Source organism: Mesoplodon densirostris, chromosome 11, assembly GCF_025265405.1.
Source record: "Mesoplodon densirostris isolate mMesDen1 chromosome 11, mMesDen1 primary haplotype, whole genome shotgun sequence".
Taxonomy (NCBI): Eukaryota; Metazoa; Chordata; class Mammalia; order Artiodactyla; family Ziphiidae; genus Mesoplodon; species Mesoplodon densirostris.
Genome location: NC_082671.1, coordinates 85,211,644 through 85,228,291, shown reverse-complemented (window position 1 = coordinate 85,228,291; position 16,648 = coordinate 85,211,644). Strand labels below are relative to the sequence as shown.

Here is a 16,648-nt window from a genome sequence, read left to right as displayed (position 1 = left end):
GTAAAATTCCAGGTGAAAGACAACGAGGACCTAAGGCTGTGACAGTGGCATGATGCGAAAGGTGATGGCTCTGAGGGACACAGGGACTGCCACCAACAGGACTTGGTGATGGGTGTGGAGGTGCCAGGGGAGAGCCAGAAGTTGAGTATGAGTTTCACAGAAGGAAAGAAGCTCATGGGGAAAGGTTACAGGTCCGGTTTGGGCTGTGCTGACTTTGAGGAGCCTGAAAGACATTCAGGAGGAAACACCCAGCTCAGTTGGGGCTAAGGAGAGAGTCTGGGGATGGTCAAGTGGTGGTTGGTTAATAACTGCAGAAGCAGATACGGTCACTTGTGGAACGGCTGTAGCCCAGGGGACCATGGGCTGAGTGGTCAGGACAGTTCTGGAATGAGTGCTAAAGAACTAGTAGGTTGGAATTGTGTGGTGCTCAGGACACTTCAACCAAAGCTGGTGGGGGGGCGTGCGGGGAGGGGGGCGTTTCACATGAAACTAGGCGATGGGGGAACCTAGAATTGTGGCCAGGGAGGTTGTACTCTTTTTTTCCCTGAAACTAAACCCAGTGTCTTAAGGGGAGTGATTCAAGTGGCAGTGATGAGAACAGATTGGAAGGGAGAGACCAGAGGCAGCTGAGCTGCTTCAGGTGGCAGTTGCTGAGTGCCACCGAAGTTGATAGGGGCTTGGATGCAGCAAGACTGCCAAGGAGGGGGTAAGCAGGAGAGTCAGTTCCAGGAAGTGTCCACAGGCCATGCCCAGAGGGTGTGGCAGGGGGTGAGGGGAAGGCATTTTGCACCTCAGTGGCTGGATGCAGGGTCATAGACCGGGCTGTGAGTACAGGGATAGTGTCTTGTTTTACCGTTGTTTCTCTGGCGCTTGATACATACTATGTACTCGGTCAGTATTTGTCGAGTGGCTAGATAAATGGTGCTCCTGTTGATAGAAATGGATGCGTCATAAACACTGGATTTGGAAAGGTGGTGAGTTTGTGCTGTCTGGTTGAGGGGAAATCAGGAATCTCCTTTGAGGAGGTGGAGGGCATTTTGATGGTCAGAGGGCATGATCCAGGAGGAGGGCACTCAGGAGGGGTGTGTCTGGACAGTGTTCACTCACCAGGTTTAGCTCAGATATGAGGGCTTTCTAGAAGGCTCAGTATTAAGTGTAAGAAGAACTGAGTGGGGAGGATGAAACGAGGTCCTGAGAGGAGGGTCTTTCCCCTTGAAAATGAACACCCATTGCCTTTGGGCCCTAGGGCATCCCCTTCCCTGGCAGGTGCCAGGATCAGTCCCTGTCTGCCATTCAGAAGAGCTCATTTGCTAAGACATTCTTCAGTGAAGGAAGAGGAAGCGTGCGTTTTGCTGGTGGCTTCTTTGTTTAGCCTCTACCTCGGGCTCAGCTTACCCTCCATGACTCAAGGTGCTTGTGGAGAGAGGCTGTGAAAGCTCACATGATACCAGAGATAACCCAGGCCAGGCTTTATAGGAATTTTCCCTAAAAGAGCAACCAACCAGTTTTTTTCTCTACGGCCACCTATCTTCAGGCAGAACAGGGATGGGAGGGAGAGGAGTGAATGTAGTCATTTTACAGTATTTATTTGCATGTACTATAGAAGACATTTCGAATGTATTTAACATGAGAAACAGAAGGCTACTGTATTCTGAGTATATCCTGTATCCCTTAGAAACAAATTCTCAAATTCAGACATGGGTATGAATTTTAGACTATGAAAATATATTCTACACCTCATATGTTGCTCAGAGGATTAAAAAGAAATGGATATATATTTATGGCCATGGATGAGAGAAAGGTAGCTAGCTATGTTTTGTAGTTGAGCAGATTCACTGTCTCTTTAGAGCTGTGAGACTTTCATTGGTAGGTAAACTAGGAGGCCCTGAACACACTGGTTAGTAAATGTTAATGTGGCATATACTGTGGTTGGGACCTGGCTTCAGAGTAACATGCAAATACTAGTTCTCAGATCACCTGAGCTGTGGACTTGACCCTACCATGACTGAGAGGAACCTTAAAGCACCAGCTGACTAGGTTGGTTTGTCTGTTTCAGAACATTAAGTACTTTTCCATATACAGTTGAGGATTTCTCCCATGAATAGGTGAAATACAGTTCATCAAGTATACTTTGAATTAATTACTAATGATAACAGTCCTGAACACTTATTGAGCATTTGCTCCAGGCACATATTAAGAGCTTTACATAGATTATTTATTCTTCCTAACAATCCTGTAATGTAAAAAACGTAGGCATTTTTCTCCCTGTCTTGCAGATTAGGAAACTGAGGCATAGAAAGGTAACCTAGCTAGTAAGTAGTGGTTCTGAGATTGGAACCCTGGCAGAGCCCATGTGGAACTGCTAAGCCTGAACCGTTAGGCCAGATGGCCTGGCAAGTTTGTGAAATTGCCTTGAATTAGAACAAATGGGAAGCTTATCCAAAACAAGTATTTATCCTAGTGACCTCATAGGTCATTCAATATGTAGGAAATGCTGTAGAACCAAAGACTCAAATAACTTGAGTCTGATCAGCAGCTTGATTGAGAACCTTTGGATGTTTGTCTCCTTTCCACTGAACAGAGCAGACCTTTCATTTAAGCTAAATGTTCTGGATAATTAACGAAGCTGCTAGGGCCAATTCTAGGAAAAAAGAACACTTCAGCATCTAGCATGATGCAATCTGAAATGCTGGCGCCCTTACTGTCGTTCTTCCTACACAGAGCACCTTACTGACATCACAAAACCACCGAGGGGCCCCTCCTAGTCAGCAAAGGTACAAAACCACCCTGGCCAGGGCGCTTGGCTCCGCTGAGAATAAAAGCCATGCAGACTTGCCAGCTGGGGCGGTAAGTGTTGTTTCTTCTGCACTCTGGCTGGCTTGCAGGCCAGGACTCCTGCTGCGTGTATGCAAGCAAATGCAATCCTTGGCACTCTCCCAGGAAACCCAGAGTTCTGGCTTTATACCCAATCTGACAAGAAAGGATTCCGCCCCCCCCCTCCAAACCATTGCCAGGGAGATGAATTCTCATGAACCCCATATCCGGAGTGAAATCTGGAAAACCCAGTTCAGAGCTTTTGATGAAGCTGCTACAGGGTATTTTAGCAGCAGATCCTGAAGTATTAAAGGGCTATTGATAGGGAAAGTGAAGCTTGGGAGGCCCTTTAAAAAATGTGTGTGTGTGTAGCCAAAGGAATGGATGTCCACTGTAGAAAAATAAGAAAATATAGATAAGAAAAAGTAAAGCCCTTTTATGGGATCCCACTTACTTGTACAATAAATCTTGTTTAATGCGTGAGGAGGAGCAAATTGAAGAGCACCTGGACAAAAGTTGCTAGGAACTTAACTTTTCTACTAGAATGCTTAAGGAACGTAACGTTTCCATGCTTTCTTCCTTTATAAAACTGCTCATACAGTTAGCATTGAAGGAAATTAAGCTGCACAGCCCTGCAGAAATAACAAAGTTGTCAGATTTTCCTAAAATGGTGACGCTTGTTTCTTGGTTTGTGGCTAATGCCCCTGGCCACACTACTGACCACAGCTGGAGTCAGGTGATACCTGTATCAAACACTGTGTGTGTGCTTCTTTCCCAGACACCAAATGGATTGCTTCTGACCCCGAGCCCACTGCTGTCCAGCATACATTTCTGGAGCAGCCTTAGTCCAGTTGCTCCACTGAGTCCTGCCCGGCTGCAAGGGCCAAACACGCTGTTCCAGGTGAGCATTTGGAAACGAACTTTTAAATGTGGAATTTCTAAGGGATGTTTCCCCAGTAAATCCTGCAAGGTAATATTTTCACTAAATATAGGGCAGAACTCACTGTTTCAGTTTCCAAAAGGAATTCACGTTCACGTGGCTGCAAAAGGCTGTCTTCAGAGGCACGTATTTTCACTGAGGTGGAGTTCTCATGTCAGATACCCATAAATAGAACAGTTAGTTCTTGAAGTGTTTTGGATATTTTCACTGACTATGAAAACTGGAAACTTATTAAGGAAAAAAATTGTTTTAATTGTATTTTATAAAATCTCATAAAAGACTTTAAAATACTAATCTATTAGTCAATGTAGTGACATCACAAAGTAAATTGAAAAATAGTGAACAGCTTCTCCAAACTGTAATGGAAAAGTTACCTGCATAATTCTATGAATCAGAATCAAGTTCTTGATCCAAAAAAAAAAAAAAAGCTTCCAGGTCATTTGGTTAAAAATGAATTAAGCCTCTGCTGTTTTATCTTGTAAAACTCCCTGTACCAGGTAAGCACATTCATTAGTCATTCCCACACTAGAATCCTGCAGTAGCATCGCTTGCTATTATGTGGAAATCAGTATTTCCTCTTGGAGACCCAAAGATTACTCACTGACCAAGATGTTACTGTTTGAATATGTGAATGTAGTATAGAAGGGATCCTAGGCATAGGAATGAAGCAAAACTGGATAAAGTACAAACCCCCTCTTGACCCGATTCTAGCCTGGTCTGTCTCATTCACCCTGCACCCGTCTGCCCCGCCCCCCAACATGGCTTACCCCAAGTTAGTTGTAGTTCTTTTGCTCTCGTTGCATCTGGCACTTGCCACTTTGTATTCAGCTGGCAATCTCCCCACTAAACTGTGGGCCCTCAAGAGGCCATCTTGTTTGCTGTGGTGTGCGCCTGGCATCTAGCACATTTCTTGGTATACAGAATGATGTTCAGTAAGTATCACTGGCCGACTAAGGAATGGATGCCTCAGAATTCATCAAGAGATGTCTAAGAAAGTTACGTGTTAAAAAGATCAGGCCTCCAGTGCTTTTCTGAGTTGTTCATTTTGCTTGTCAAGCTTAATATCTACCTCTGTGCCATGGGCTGTACACGCTGGTATTCAGGGTCTCATTGGGAGAAGGGTGGAGCTAAAGAGGTTTTGATTACTATCTTGCTTCTCTGGTTTCCTAATAGGGTTGAGGTAGGGTGTCATGATGTGACTATATCCCTGGAGTAATCAGGTTTCTCTTCCTGGCCCTTCTCATCACAAGAAATTGAGGATATGTCATGCACAGCCAATGTGGTGATTCTTAGCCATTTTAACTCAGGCAAGGAAACAAAAACTAGAAATAGCAAAAACCAGTGAGCAAGTGCAGGACTAGGCAAGTTTTAGATTAGTAATCTTTTGGTGGGGGAACTAACAGACCTTATTTCCTGGAAGTCTCCAGATGGGAGCAGCAGAGAGTTTCCGGGTAGAGCAGAAAGGAGTTAGTTGTATGGTGCATCCGCACAGCCAGCTCCCTGGCGGTAGGGACTGTAATACTACTCTAATCCTAGAACCTAACAGAGGGCCTCTCTAGGCTTCCCTAGATACTTGTGAATAATGAATGGACTCTTCCTTCCCTCCTCACTGGGAATTCTGCCACCTGACTGGTGCAGGGCTTGGTGACCTCCAAAGGAAGCCATGGAGAACTACTGGTTGGGAGGTCTTTGAGATCTCTTGCCTTAGACACTAAACCTTTTCCAGCCCGTTACTCCCAACAGGAACAGTGGTTTGTGTCCATAGTGATTCTACACATTAGTAGGGTATCAGGAGCTCTGGGAATTGGGAGATAGGCATATCCCTCCTCTTCAGTCACTACTGTAGACCAGTGGTTCTCAAAGTTAACGTGCAACAGAATCAGATGGAGGGTGTGTTAAAATGCAGTTTGCTGAGCCCCACCCCCAGTTTCTGATTCAGAAGGTCTAGGATGGGGCCTGATAAAAACATTCTTTCAAGTTCCTAGTGATGCTGCTGCTCCAGGAACCACACTTTGAGAACCACTGAGGACCAGCGGTTCCTAATTGACATTTAGAATTCTGCAGAAGAAATGCTGCATTTAAAGGCTACCTGCTCAGAATTTTGATTTCACAAACTGGACCTGTCCTCTCTCCTGGAACCATGCAAAACAATTCCTGAAAAGGAAAGTGCAACCAGGTTTGGATGGCTGACAGGTCGCGTGGCCTTGGGCCCTAAGGAAAAACAATTTTGTACCTTTTAAAGTATTATTACTCTTCCTATGATAAGGGCATTGAGCTGGTGAAAGCTGAAATTAATTAGCAGTTTTGAAAATGGTAAAACAACATGGTAAGAAGAATTTGATTTTTAATAATCAGACATGTCAAATGATGGGATTCACAATTCAGATTAGTATCAACAGTACCCCTTTTTAAACTAATGAAAGTAAGTTTCTTTAAAAATAGCAAGCCTCTATCACATATGCTATGTGAATGTGTTAGAGGAGGAAACAAATTAAGACTTGGCCTATAGTAAGTTTTAAATGATGCTGGCAGATTTCCTGCTATGATGACTAGAAACGATCAGAATCCTTAGGCTAACAGTTGACAGAGCTGAGGGGTTTTGGCACAGAAGGTCCCCTGATATTACTATAGTAAGTGAGAGCAGATACTGAAAATCTTAAGGGAAGGAGAGTGAAGATATTATATTACCCTTTCTAGAAGAGGTATGCTTTGGAATCTAGACACATTTTAGTGAAGAGAGAGATGCCAAAGACATTGTGCTAAATCTAAATATACAACCTTGATTTATAAATAGAGATGGGTTACAGTTGGACCGTTTAGCATTTTAAGCTTGTCTTTAGGATGTCTGTTCCACTTTTGAAACAGATTTTGATCAGATTTGGAATACACCTGGCCGGTACAGCTATATTTTGAAACAAGGTAATTTTCAATTGAGGCTGTTTTCTGTCATTTTTAATTCAACAAATCTAACCCAGCAAATATTTGCAATGCTCTGAGGCAGGGACTGTGGGGATATACACTATGTGAATAATAGATGTGTAAACAAAGTGCTCCAGGAGCCCCATAGGAGTAGCTCTTTCCAGCTGGGGGCTGGACAGAGTGTCACCTGAGCTAGGAAGAAGGGCCAGGATTCTGGCAAAGTATATTCTAAATGAATAGATCTGCATCATTTGGATATGAACGTACATAGTCTGTTCTGGAAGGAACTGGGTGATAGGAGACTGGTTGGAAAAGCAGCTGTGGGATTTGAAGAGTATACCAAGGAGTTGTTAAGTGATAACCAGGGAAGGCTTTTTAAGCTGGAAATAGCATAACATCTCTAGAAAGGACAGAAGAGAAAGCATAAGGGGCAGGAAAACATGAGGAAATTTATACTATTCCAAATTCTGAGGGAAGAATCATCTTTTAGATAAGAACAGTGAAAACAGGAATATATTTAGAAGACATTCCAGAGGTAAAATTGAGAGGATGACTTAGTTGAGTGTAAGAAGTAGGTAGTGAAAATTAGGAAGAGGCAAGGATTACTAAGTGATTAGAAGACTGGGAATGCTACTGATAACAATAGTTACCATTTTTTTGAGGACTGCTGTATACCAGACATTGTTCTAAGCACACTTTTTCATGGCTTCTTATTTAATAGTCCCAATAGTTCTATTTGAAAAGATAACCAATTTCACGAGAAAAAGAAAAGATAACTAAGGCCCAGAGATGTTGCTCAACTTACCCAAGATTGCATGTTAGTAAGTGGCAGAGCCCTGATTCCTGTTCAGGGCCGAGCTCCTTACCACCACTCCTCTTGACTTAAGAGTGAGTGGGGAAGAGGCATTGGTGGGGATATCTAACTGACATCAGGAAATGTTTGTTGAGTCCAGTATAGGAGAAAGGAAGGCTGAGGACAAAAGTTGGGGAATGCTGTAATTTAAGAAAAGGGACTGTGTGTGGATGATTTGGGGGGTGGGGCAATAAAGAGGAGTATGAAATATGTCAGAAAAGCCAGGCTAACCAAGAGAAACTATGACAACTGAGTATACAGAAATAAAGAGCACAGGACAGAAATCAGTAACAAAACCAAAAGCTGATTCTTTTGAAAACACCAATAAGATGGACAAAAACTGAGAGAAGATATAAATAAACTCAAAGAATGAAAATTCAAAATCTGCTCTTCTTCCAATGTTCACTCTTAATCAATGGGAATAGTGGTTAGGAGCACGCCTTAAATAAAAAGAGTATAAGCTAAATGCAAATAGATTTGATAACCCAGCTGAAATGGATAAAATTCTATGTAACATTAAAATTCCAAGTGTCAGGAAAGAAACAAAAACCTTGAATAAACTGAAATAGTAATTAAAGAGCACCATCCCCCAACCCCTGACAAAAATAAGTTGGGCAGTTTGGTACAGAAAGCACAGTATCCTTCAGAGTTTAAACTTGGCTTTACTGCTTCTAAGCTATGACCTTTAGCCAATCAATCAGATCTTAAATGAAATCTGTTTTCTCATCCATAAAATGGGGATAACCGAACTTTTATAGGCTCTAGATATCAAATGAAATGACAACCACTGATTGATAAACTGTAAGGGACTAGACACATAACAGTTACTGAAATAGTTTGAAAACTGCAAAAATATATTTACTTGTTCTACAAATATTGTACTTCTAACACATGCCTGGCTCTGTAGTTTGATACTTACTGATGAAGTGAAGTTTAACATTTAGCTTATCTAGACTAAATAGGAATTAAACTAGAAGACAGCCCAGGAGAGGAGCATTGTGACACATATCATCCTGGACAATGAAAACCTAGTTTCCACCAGTTTTAAAAGGAGGTCTTTAATTATTTCATTAAAATTAAATGGGAGTATAGCTGCTGTATTTTAGACCTGAAAGGTATCAAATCATATACCTTTGTCCTATTTATCATCCTAGTTACCAACAAGACAGAAATTAACTTTAGTCTTTAAGTTTGGGCACTTATGGGTGATCTCTCTACTCAGTTTGATATTGTTTATCATTTTAATTAGAAAGAATACTTAAAAGATTTAGAAAATAAGAATATCTTTAAAGATAAGAACCTTCCTCATTTTTAACAGTTACCAAGAAGCATCATTGTAGTACTCTGGAAAACTGATAGCCAATTTCAAAATACAGTATGAGAAGTTACTGATTTACATGCAAGGAATCAGTTTCCTGGTTTTCAAAATTAATTTTTCTTAGTATTTAAAGCAAATTATCATTCTGAGTAGATTGGAATCTTTTAGAAATAGTATTAGAACATACTTTGGCAACATATAAAGTACATATTTTTTTCTACTAGCCTAGGCACATAAAATAATTAGGGACATTTTCTAAGCCTTAGCCTGTTTGCTGTATGTAACCTTGATTTCATTGTCATCTCCCAATCACACATTCTGTAAAATAATGGACAACTGACCTCTATCAATCACGGGGGTGATGAGAGAACTGATCCACTATGGTCTGTCTAGGAGTGTAAAGAACTCAGGTCTTCCCGATGGATTTGCAATAACTATTTTAAAAAATCTTTTGTCCACTACAGTTCCCTACACTGCTTAATGGCCACATGCCAGTGCCAATCCCCAGTCTGGACAGAGCTGCTTCTCCAGTACTGCTTTCTTCGAACTCTCAGAAATCCTGATGACATCTGGCCACAATTAAAGACTCATTAACTGATGAAACAAATTTGTCCCCATGGGCTAGTTTACCTGTGTCGTGAGAAGGACGTTGTGAAACCCGTCTGTTAATTTGGTTTGCACTTTTCATAACATGGATGGTCTAGATTTATGTTAGCATTTTAAAAACTTTTTTATATTCAAGTATATATGAAAATCTGTTTTGCATTAAGTGAATTTTAATGTTTTTGTTTTTATATCTTCTTAGCTCTTAAGTGTTGAACACTGTTGACAGTGAAGAACTTTTCTTAATGGTTTTCAATGTAACTAATAAGGATGTGAAGCTTTTTTCCTCTTTAATTCTGCATATGCTGAACTGTGCTTATATACACTATAACCAGCTGTGCCTTCCTTTGCATTTAGTTTAATGTAAATGATTTATATATTTTTTAGTATTAAGAGAAATTGTTTGAAAGACAAAAATTAGTATCAAACAGCTCTCTAGTAGAATTTCATTATTTTTCACAAGTAGGCAATATGAAAGCATTCATATTACTTCTTTTTTGCTTTCAACTGTATGAGAATTGCCTTAGAACCCTCTTTTGAACTGAAATTCAGTGAATATAATGTCCAAGTAATGTTTTTATAAGAAAAAACTAAGCCATATTTAGACAATAAACTTTCATAAAAGAAAATATTCTAAAGTGCATTTTTTGAGAAATGAACGTTGAAAGGCTAGCTTCCTGTTTACAATCTTTTAGACTCCTTCCAAACAAAAACCTGAGATGGAAAAGCTATATAAAGTTCACTCTATCCATGCCCCTGGAATATTTCCTAGTTTAGCATATTCTTGTTTAAAAAAATTAACCTGGTTCTCCCAGTTTTCCATAGAGAATCATACCTCTCTTTGACGCATTTACTGTAGCGTTATGTTAGGGTTTCTCTAAACCCCAGAAACTATAATTAACGTTTAAAAATCCTATGCTTTGGAAGAGGTTCACAGACTGGTGATGAATACAAATAACAAAGAAACAATTTTGTAGAAACAATTTTTTTGTAACACCAGGTGTCTTCATGTGTATAGGTATACCCTTGCTTGTGGAAATTGAGAGGTGTAGGATACACTGCTTTATGTATTACTGTTTATGGTGAGAATGAAGGAAAACTGATAAAAGAAATATAAAATTCTTCAGGAACCTCATCATTGTGGAACTGAACTGATTATATAACAATTTGGAATGCTCAGCAGTAAATTCTTCTGTGCAGTGTAGTTTAGAGCAGTGATAATAGAAACATATTTTCTGTTCCTTCAAAAAATCAGCAGGCACTAGTCTACAGTGCCATTCTGTATATGAAGTAGTAAAGTTCTAATGTAAGATAAAAGAACTGGAAAGTGCCCAGTGCTTTCAATTCAATATTAAATTAATTATCATCCTTAACTATAACAGAAACCAATTTGAAATGTGGCTAAATAATTCGATCCAAATGAGGCATTAAATGGCAGGGATTATGAGAAAGGGTAAAAAAATAAAGGTTGCCAAAACAAATATTCTTGAATTTTCAGGAAATCTAAAATTTTGTTTTGACACTTACAAAGCTTGAGATTTTCAAGTGGAATTGAGCATCTCTGTGTTTGGGGATGTATGCCCTTATCTGGGGGGAAAAAATCCAAACACTCCAATATGCATCTTTGAATATAAAATAATGGGCCTGGTTCTAAAATCTCCAAATAGACACTACTATCACTCCCTTATAGGCTAAGGATAATTCTGTACATTTAAAATAAAAGAGCTGGTCCAGGGGACTGGTATTCACCAAACATAAAATGTTAGAAGAGGCCTTTGAAAATGCATCCAACCACCATTTCCAGGTTAAGGACACTGCACAGGAGAAGTGGGAGTTGCCTAAGGCTACATAGTCCATTAAAGGTAGAACAATGATTGGTGCTCAGTCCAGTTCTAGTTCCCCATGCCTAGCTATAGGTACTACTGGTCCAAAACTGTATGTTAGGTAGAAAAAAACAAAAAAAGAGCATTAAAAAAAACCCATTTTGTCAGATAAGAGCACACCTCAAATTCAAGATTCTTACAAACTAAGTCAATGTGCAAAAACCTCAACCAAAAATATTATTTTAAATGTAAATGTTGAATGTAAATCTGATTCTTGTACTCCCTTCCTCCAAATACTATGATTAACATACACTCTAGCTCCACTTACTAGAAATGGAAAAATACAATAATTTTTGATGGACCAAAAAACTCACTATAACACAAACAGAGAACTGGAGGTATTGAAGTATAACACTTATAGCTCTGACTCATTCTGTGTGTTGGGTTTGTTTTTTTTTTTAAACAATTATTTTAGTCAGAAAATAGGTTTCAAAAAACTTAAGAAATAACTTTGTTTTCCCCTTTTTATATGTTTGCTTGATCAGTGTTAAAACGCTACGGTAAAGTTTTATAGAACTATAACCTAAACGTTGGTCTCTTTGTACACATCTTTTCTATGACTGCAAATCTTCATTCAACTTTCATATATGTATCATTTTTACTGTTATTTTTGTTCAATAAATACTTTGTGATAAAAGGTGTGAAGAGGCAAGTGGATTGGTTTACTTCCATTTACTTGGGATGATCCAAATTCCACCATTCTATAGGGTATAAGTTGGAAAATGAATTGTTATTTAGCTTAAATATTGCACATCGAAACATACTACGTATATATAAATCTTATTTAAACACAGATATTTAAGGAAACAAATACACTTATTGAGGTTGAGTTGGGTGGAAGGGAATGGATTTGAAAAGTGGTCCTGTGATCTTTTAAATCTGAAGTTCTATCTGTCATTCTGTACTCAGATAGGGAGGTAAGGAGAATGGGAAAAACTAAATTACCATTTATTCTTTTAGCTACAAATAATATCAAGAAATTAAAGCCATCCTGCGTTCATGGATTAGAGCACTTAATATTGTTAAGATCACAATACTACCGAGAGTGATCTACCAGTTCAATGCAAATCCTATCGCAATCCCAAAGAAACTTATTTTCCCCAGAAATAGAAAATCCCATCCTAAAATTTACATGGAATTTCAAGGAACCTTGAATATACAAAACAATCTTGAAAAACAAAGGTGGAGGACTTACCCTTCTTGATTTCAAAACTTCTAAAGCTACAATTAATTAAAACACTGTGGTACTGGCAGAAGGACAGAGATGTAGACTGAGAGAACAGGACTGAGACCCCTGAAATAAACCCTCATACCTATGGTCAACTGCTTGTCAACATGGATGCCAAGATCATCCAGTGGGAAAAAGAGTTCTTTCAACAAGTAGGGCTAGGAAAACTACATACTCATATGCAAAAGAATAAGGCTGGACACTCACTTTACACCACAGACAAAAATTAATTCAAAATGGATCAAGCCCCTAAACGTAAGCACTAAAACTATAAAACTCTTAAAAGAAAACAGGGGAAAATATTCATGTTCTTGGATTTGGCAATAGCAACTTAAATATGCCACCAACACCAGAGGCAACAAACGAAAAAATAAACCGGACTTCATTAAAATTAAAAACTTCTGTATATCAATAGGACACCATCAAGAAAGTGAACACAACCCACAGGAGAAAATAGTTAAAACTCATATACCTCATAAGGGTCTAATCTAGAATATATAAAGAACTCCTACAACTCAACAACAAAAAGACATCCAACCAAATTTTTCAAAGGGCAAAGGACTTGAATAGACATTTCTCTAAAGCAGATATACAAATGGCCAGTAAACACATGAAAAGCTGCTTAACACCCAGTCATTTGGAAAATGCAAATCAAAACCACAATGAGACACCACTTCACAGCTATTAGAATGAATATAATGGGAGAAAATTTAAAAAGCAAGGACGAGGAGAAACTGGACCTCATATATTACTACTGAGAATGTAAAATGGTACAGTCACTGTAGAAAACAGTTGGGCGGTTCCTCAAAAATGTAACATAAAATTACTAACTGACCCAACAATTCCACTCCTAGGAATATAAAACCCAAAGAATTGAAAACAAGGGCTCAAACAGATGCTTGTATACCAGTGTTCATAGTGACATTATTTACAAGAGCCAAAAATGGAAAAAACCAGTGTCTATCAACAGATGAGTGGATAAGCAAATGTTGTATAGCTGTACAACGTTATTCAGGCATGAAAACAAATGAAGTTCTGACACGTGCTACAACATGGATGAACCCTGAAAACATTATGCAGGTGAAATAAGCCAGATAAAAAAAATAAGTGTGGTATGATTCCACTTACATGAAATATCTAGAATAAGCAAATTAATAGAGACAAAAAGTATTGGATTGGCCAAAAACTTCATTCAGGTTTTTCCGTATAACATCTTACAGAAAAACCCAACCAAACTTTTTGGCCAATCCAGAATATGAGAGGTAACCCAAGAGCTGGGGAAAGGGGAAAACGTGGGAGGGTGGGGGCTAAATCTTAATGGGTACAAAGTTTCCGTTTGGAGTGATGAAAAATTTTGGAGCTTGATTGTGGTAAATGCTTTACAACACTGTGAACGTAATAATTAATGCCACTGAAATGTATACTTACAAAGTGTAAAAATGGCAAATTTTATGTTATATGTATTTTACCACAATTTTAAAAAATAGTAAAAACAAAAACACAAAAATAACAACCACATGAACTGTCTTGGGTCAAAAAGATCGTTATAACATGTTAACAAGTACTCTTTCAAATGTAAGCTGATAAAGCACCAAATAGAATGCAGCCACTTCTATATATAGAGTAACATATTCAGTGTGTTAACAACATCACTTGGAAGGAAAACAAAAAGGCATCCTCTCTTACCTTTAAGAACCTTGTCAGTTTAAGATGAATCACGTGTTCAAGGTTCAATATTTCTGAGTTTCAATTCTCTTCACTGCAAAGTTTTCAGAATCTGAATGGTGCTCAAGTACCAAAAAAAAAAATCAAATTTCTTAGTAAAATGAAGAAACATCTCTAGCTTTTCCTAGGAAGAACAATTTTATGTAACTGCTGGATACAGTTCTTCACCTTTTATATGCAAGAATCAAACAAATGGATAACTATGTCAAATTTGCAACAAATATATAACGAATGAAATGAAAAGTCTGACAATGATACTTAAAAGTGCTATCCTATAAAATTACAGTATAGATTATTAAATGAATGGCCAGCACAATTATAAATTAAATGCCATTGACACAGTGAGACATCTTAAGGAGACCCATTAAGAGAAAATAATCCCAGAGACTGGTTCAAGATTGCAGAGTAGAAGGACGTGTGCTCACTCCCTCTTGTGAGAGCACCAGAATCACAATGAACTGCTGAACAATCATTGACAGGAAGACACTGGAACTCACCAAAAAAGATACCCCACACCCAAAGACAAATGAGAAGCTACAGTGAGACGGTAGGAGGGGTGCAATCACAATAAAATCAAGTCCCATAACTGCTGGGTGGGTGACTCACAAGCTGGAGAACAATTACACCACAGAAGTCCACCCATTGGAGTGAAGTTTCTGAGCCCCATGTCAGGCTGTCCAACCTGGGGGTCTGGCAACGGGAAGAGGAATTCCCAGAGAATCAGACTTTGAAGGCTAGTGGGATGTGACTGCAGGACTTCGACAGGACTGGGGGAAACAGAGACTCCACTCTTGGAGGACACAAAGTAGTGTGTGCACTGGGGCCCAGGGGAAGGAGCAGTGACCCCATAGGAGACTGAAACAGACCTACCTGCTACCGTTGGAGGGTCTCCTGCAGAGGCGGGGGGTGGCTGAGGCTCACGGTGGCGACAAGGACACTGGAAGCAGAAGTTCTGGGAAGTACCGCTTGGCATAAGCCCTACTGGAGTCCACTAATAGGCCCACCAAAGAGCCCAGTAGGCTCCAGTGCTGGGTCACCTCAGGCCAAACAACCAACAGGGAGGGAACTCATCCCCATCCATCAGCAAACAAGTGGATTAACGTTTTACTGAGCTCTGCCCACCAGAGGAACAGCCAGCTCTACTCACCACCAGTCCCTCCCATCAGGAAGCTTGCACAAGCCTCTTAGATAGCCTCATCCACCAGAGGGCAGACAGCAGAAGCAAGAAGAACTACAATCCTGCAGCCTGTGGAACGAAAACCACATTCACAGAAAGACAAAATGAAAAGGCAGAGGACTATGTACCAGAGGAAGGAACAAGATAAACCCCCAGAAAAACAACTTAATGAAGTGGAGATAGGCAATCTTCCAGGAAAAGAATTCAGAATAATGACAGTGAAGACGATCCATGACCTTGGAAAAACAACGGAGGCAAAGATCGAGAAGATGCAAGAAATCTAACAATGACTTAGAAGAATTAAAGAACAAACACCTAGAAGAAGTAAAGAACAAACAGAGATGAACAATACAATAACTGAAATGAAAAATACACTAGAAGGAATCAATGGCAGAATAACTGAGGCAGAAGAATGGATAAGTGACCTGGAAGACAGAATGGTGGAATTCACTGCCATGCCAGACTAAAGAAAAAAGAATGAAAAGAAATGAAGACAGCCTAAGAGACCTCTGGGACAACATTAAATGCACCAACATTCACATTATAGGGGTCCCAGAAGGAGAAGAGAGAGAGAAAGGACCTAAGAAAATATTTGAAGAGATTATAGTTGAAAACTTCCCTAACACGGGAAAGGAAACAGCCACCCAGGTCCAAGCAGCACAGAGAGTCCCAGGTAGGATAAACCCAAAGAGAAACACGCCAAGACACACAGTAATCAAACTGACAAAAATTAAAGACAAAGAAAAATTATTAAAAACAACAAGGGAAAAATGACAAATAACATACAAGGGAACTCCCATAAGGTTAACTAAGGCTGATTCTCAGCAGAAACTCTACAAGCCAAAAGGGAGTGGCATGATATATTTACAGTGATGAAAGGGAAGAACCTACAAGCAAGATTACTCTACCCGGCAAGGATCTCATTCAGATTCGATGCAGAAATCAAAAGCTTTACAGACAAGCAAAAGCTAAGAGAATTCAGCACCACCAAACCAGCTCTACAACAAATGCTAAAGGAACTTCTCTAACTGGGAAACACAAGAGAAGGACCTACAAAAACAAAAACAAAACAATTAAGAGAATGGTAATAGGAACATACAGATTGATAATTACCTTAAATGTGCATGGATTAAATGCTCCAACCAAAAGGCACAGGCTGGCTGAATGGATACAAAAACAAGACCCATA

The 16,648-nt window shown here is 39.5% G+C and overlaps 1 protein-coding gene across 2 annotated transcripts in view; it reads left to right on the top strand.

Annotated features, from left to right (window-relative positions):
* Positions 1-11,933, top strand: part of ELK3 (ETS transcription factor ELK3) — a 71,490-nt gene extending 59,557 nt beyond the window's left edge. Inside the window, exons 4-6 of one of the 2 annotated variants that reach the window (XM_060112271.1) lie at positions 2,722-2,847; positions 3,593-3,715; positions 9,309-11,933. In XM_060112271.1, the coding sequence (XP_059968254.1) occupies positions 2,722-2,847; positions 3,593-3,715; positions 9,309-9,407 (348 nt within the window). In that variant the 3' untranslated portion in view covers positions 9,408-11,933. The remainder of the gene's footprint in view (positions 1-2,721; positions 2,848-3,592; positions 3,716-9,308) is intronic. The other variant, XM_060112272.1, reaches the window with a different exon arrangement.
* The last annotated feature ends 4,715 nt before the right edge of the window (positions 11,934-16,648 follow it).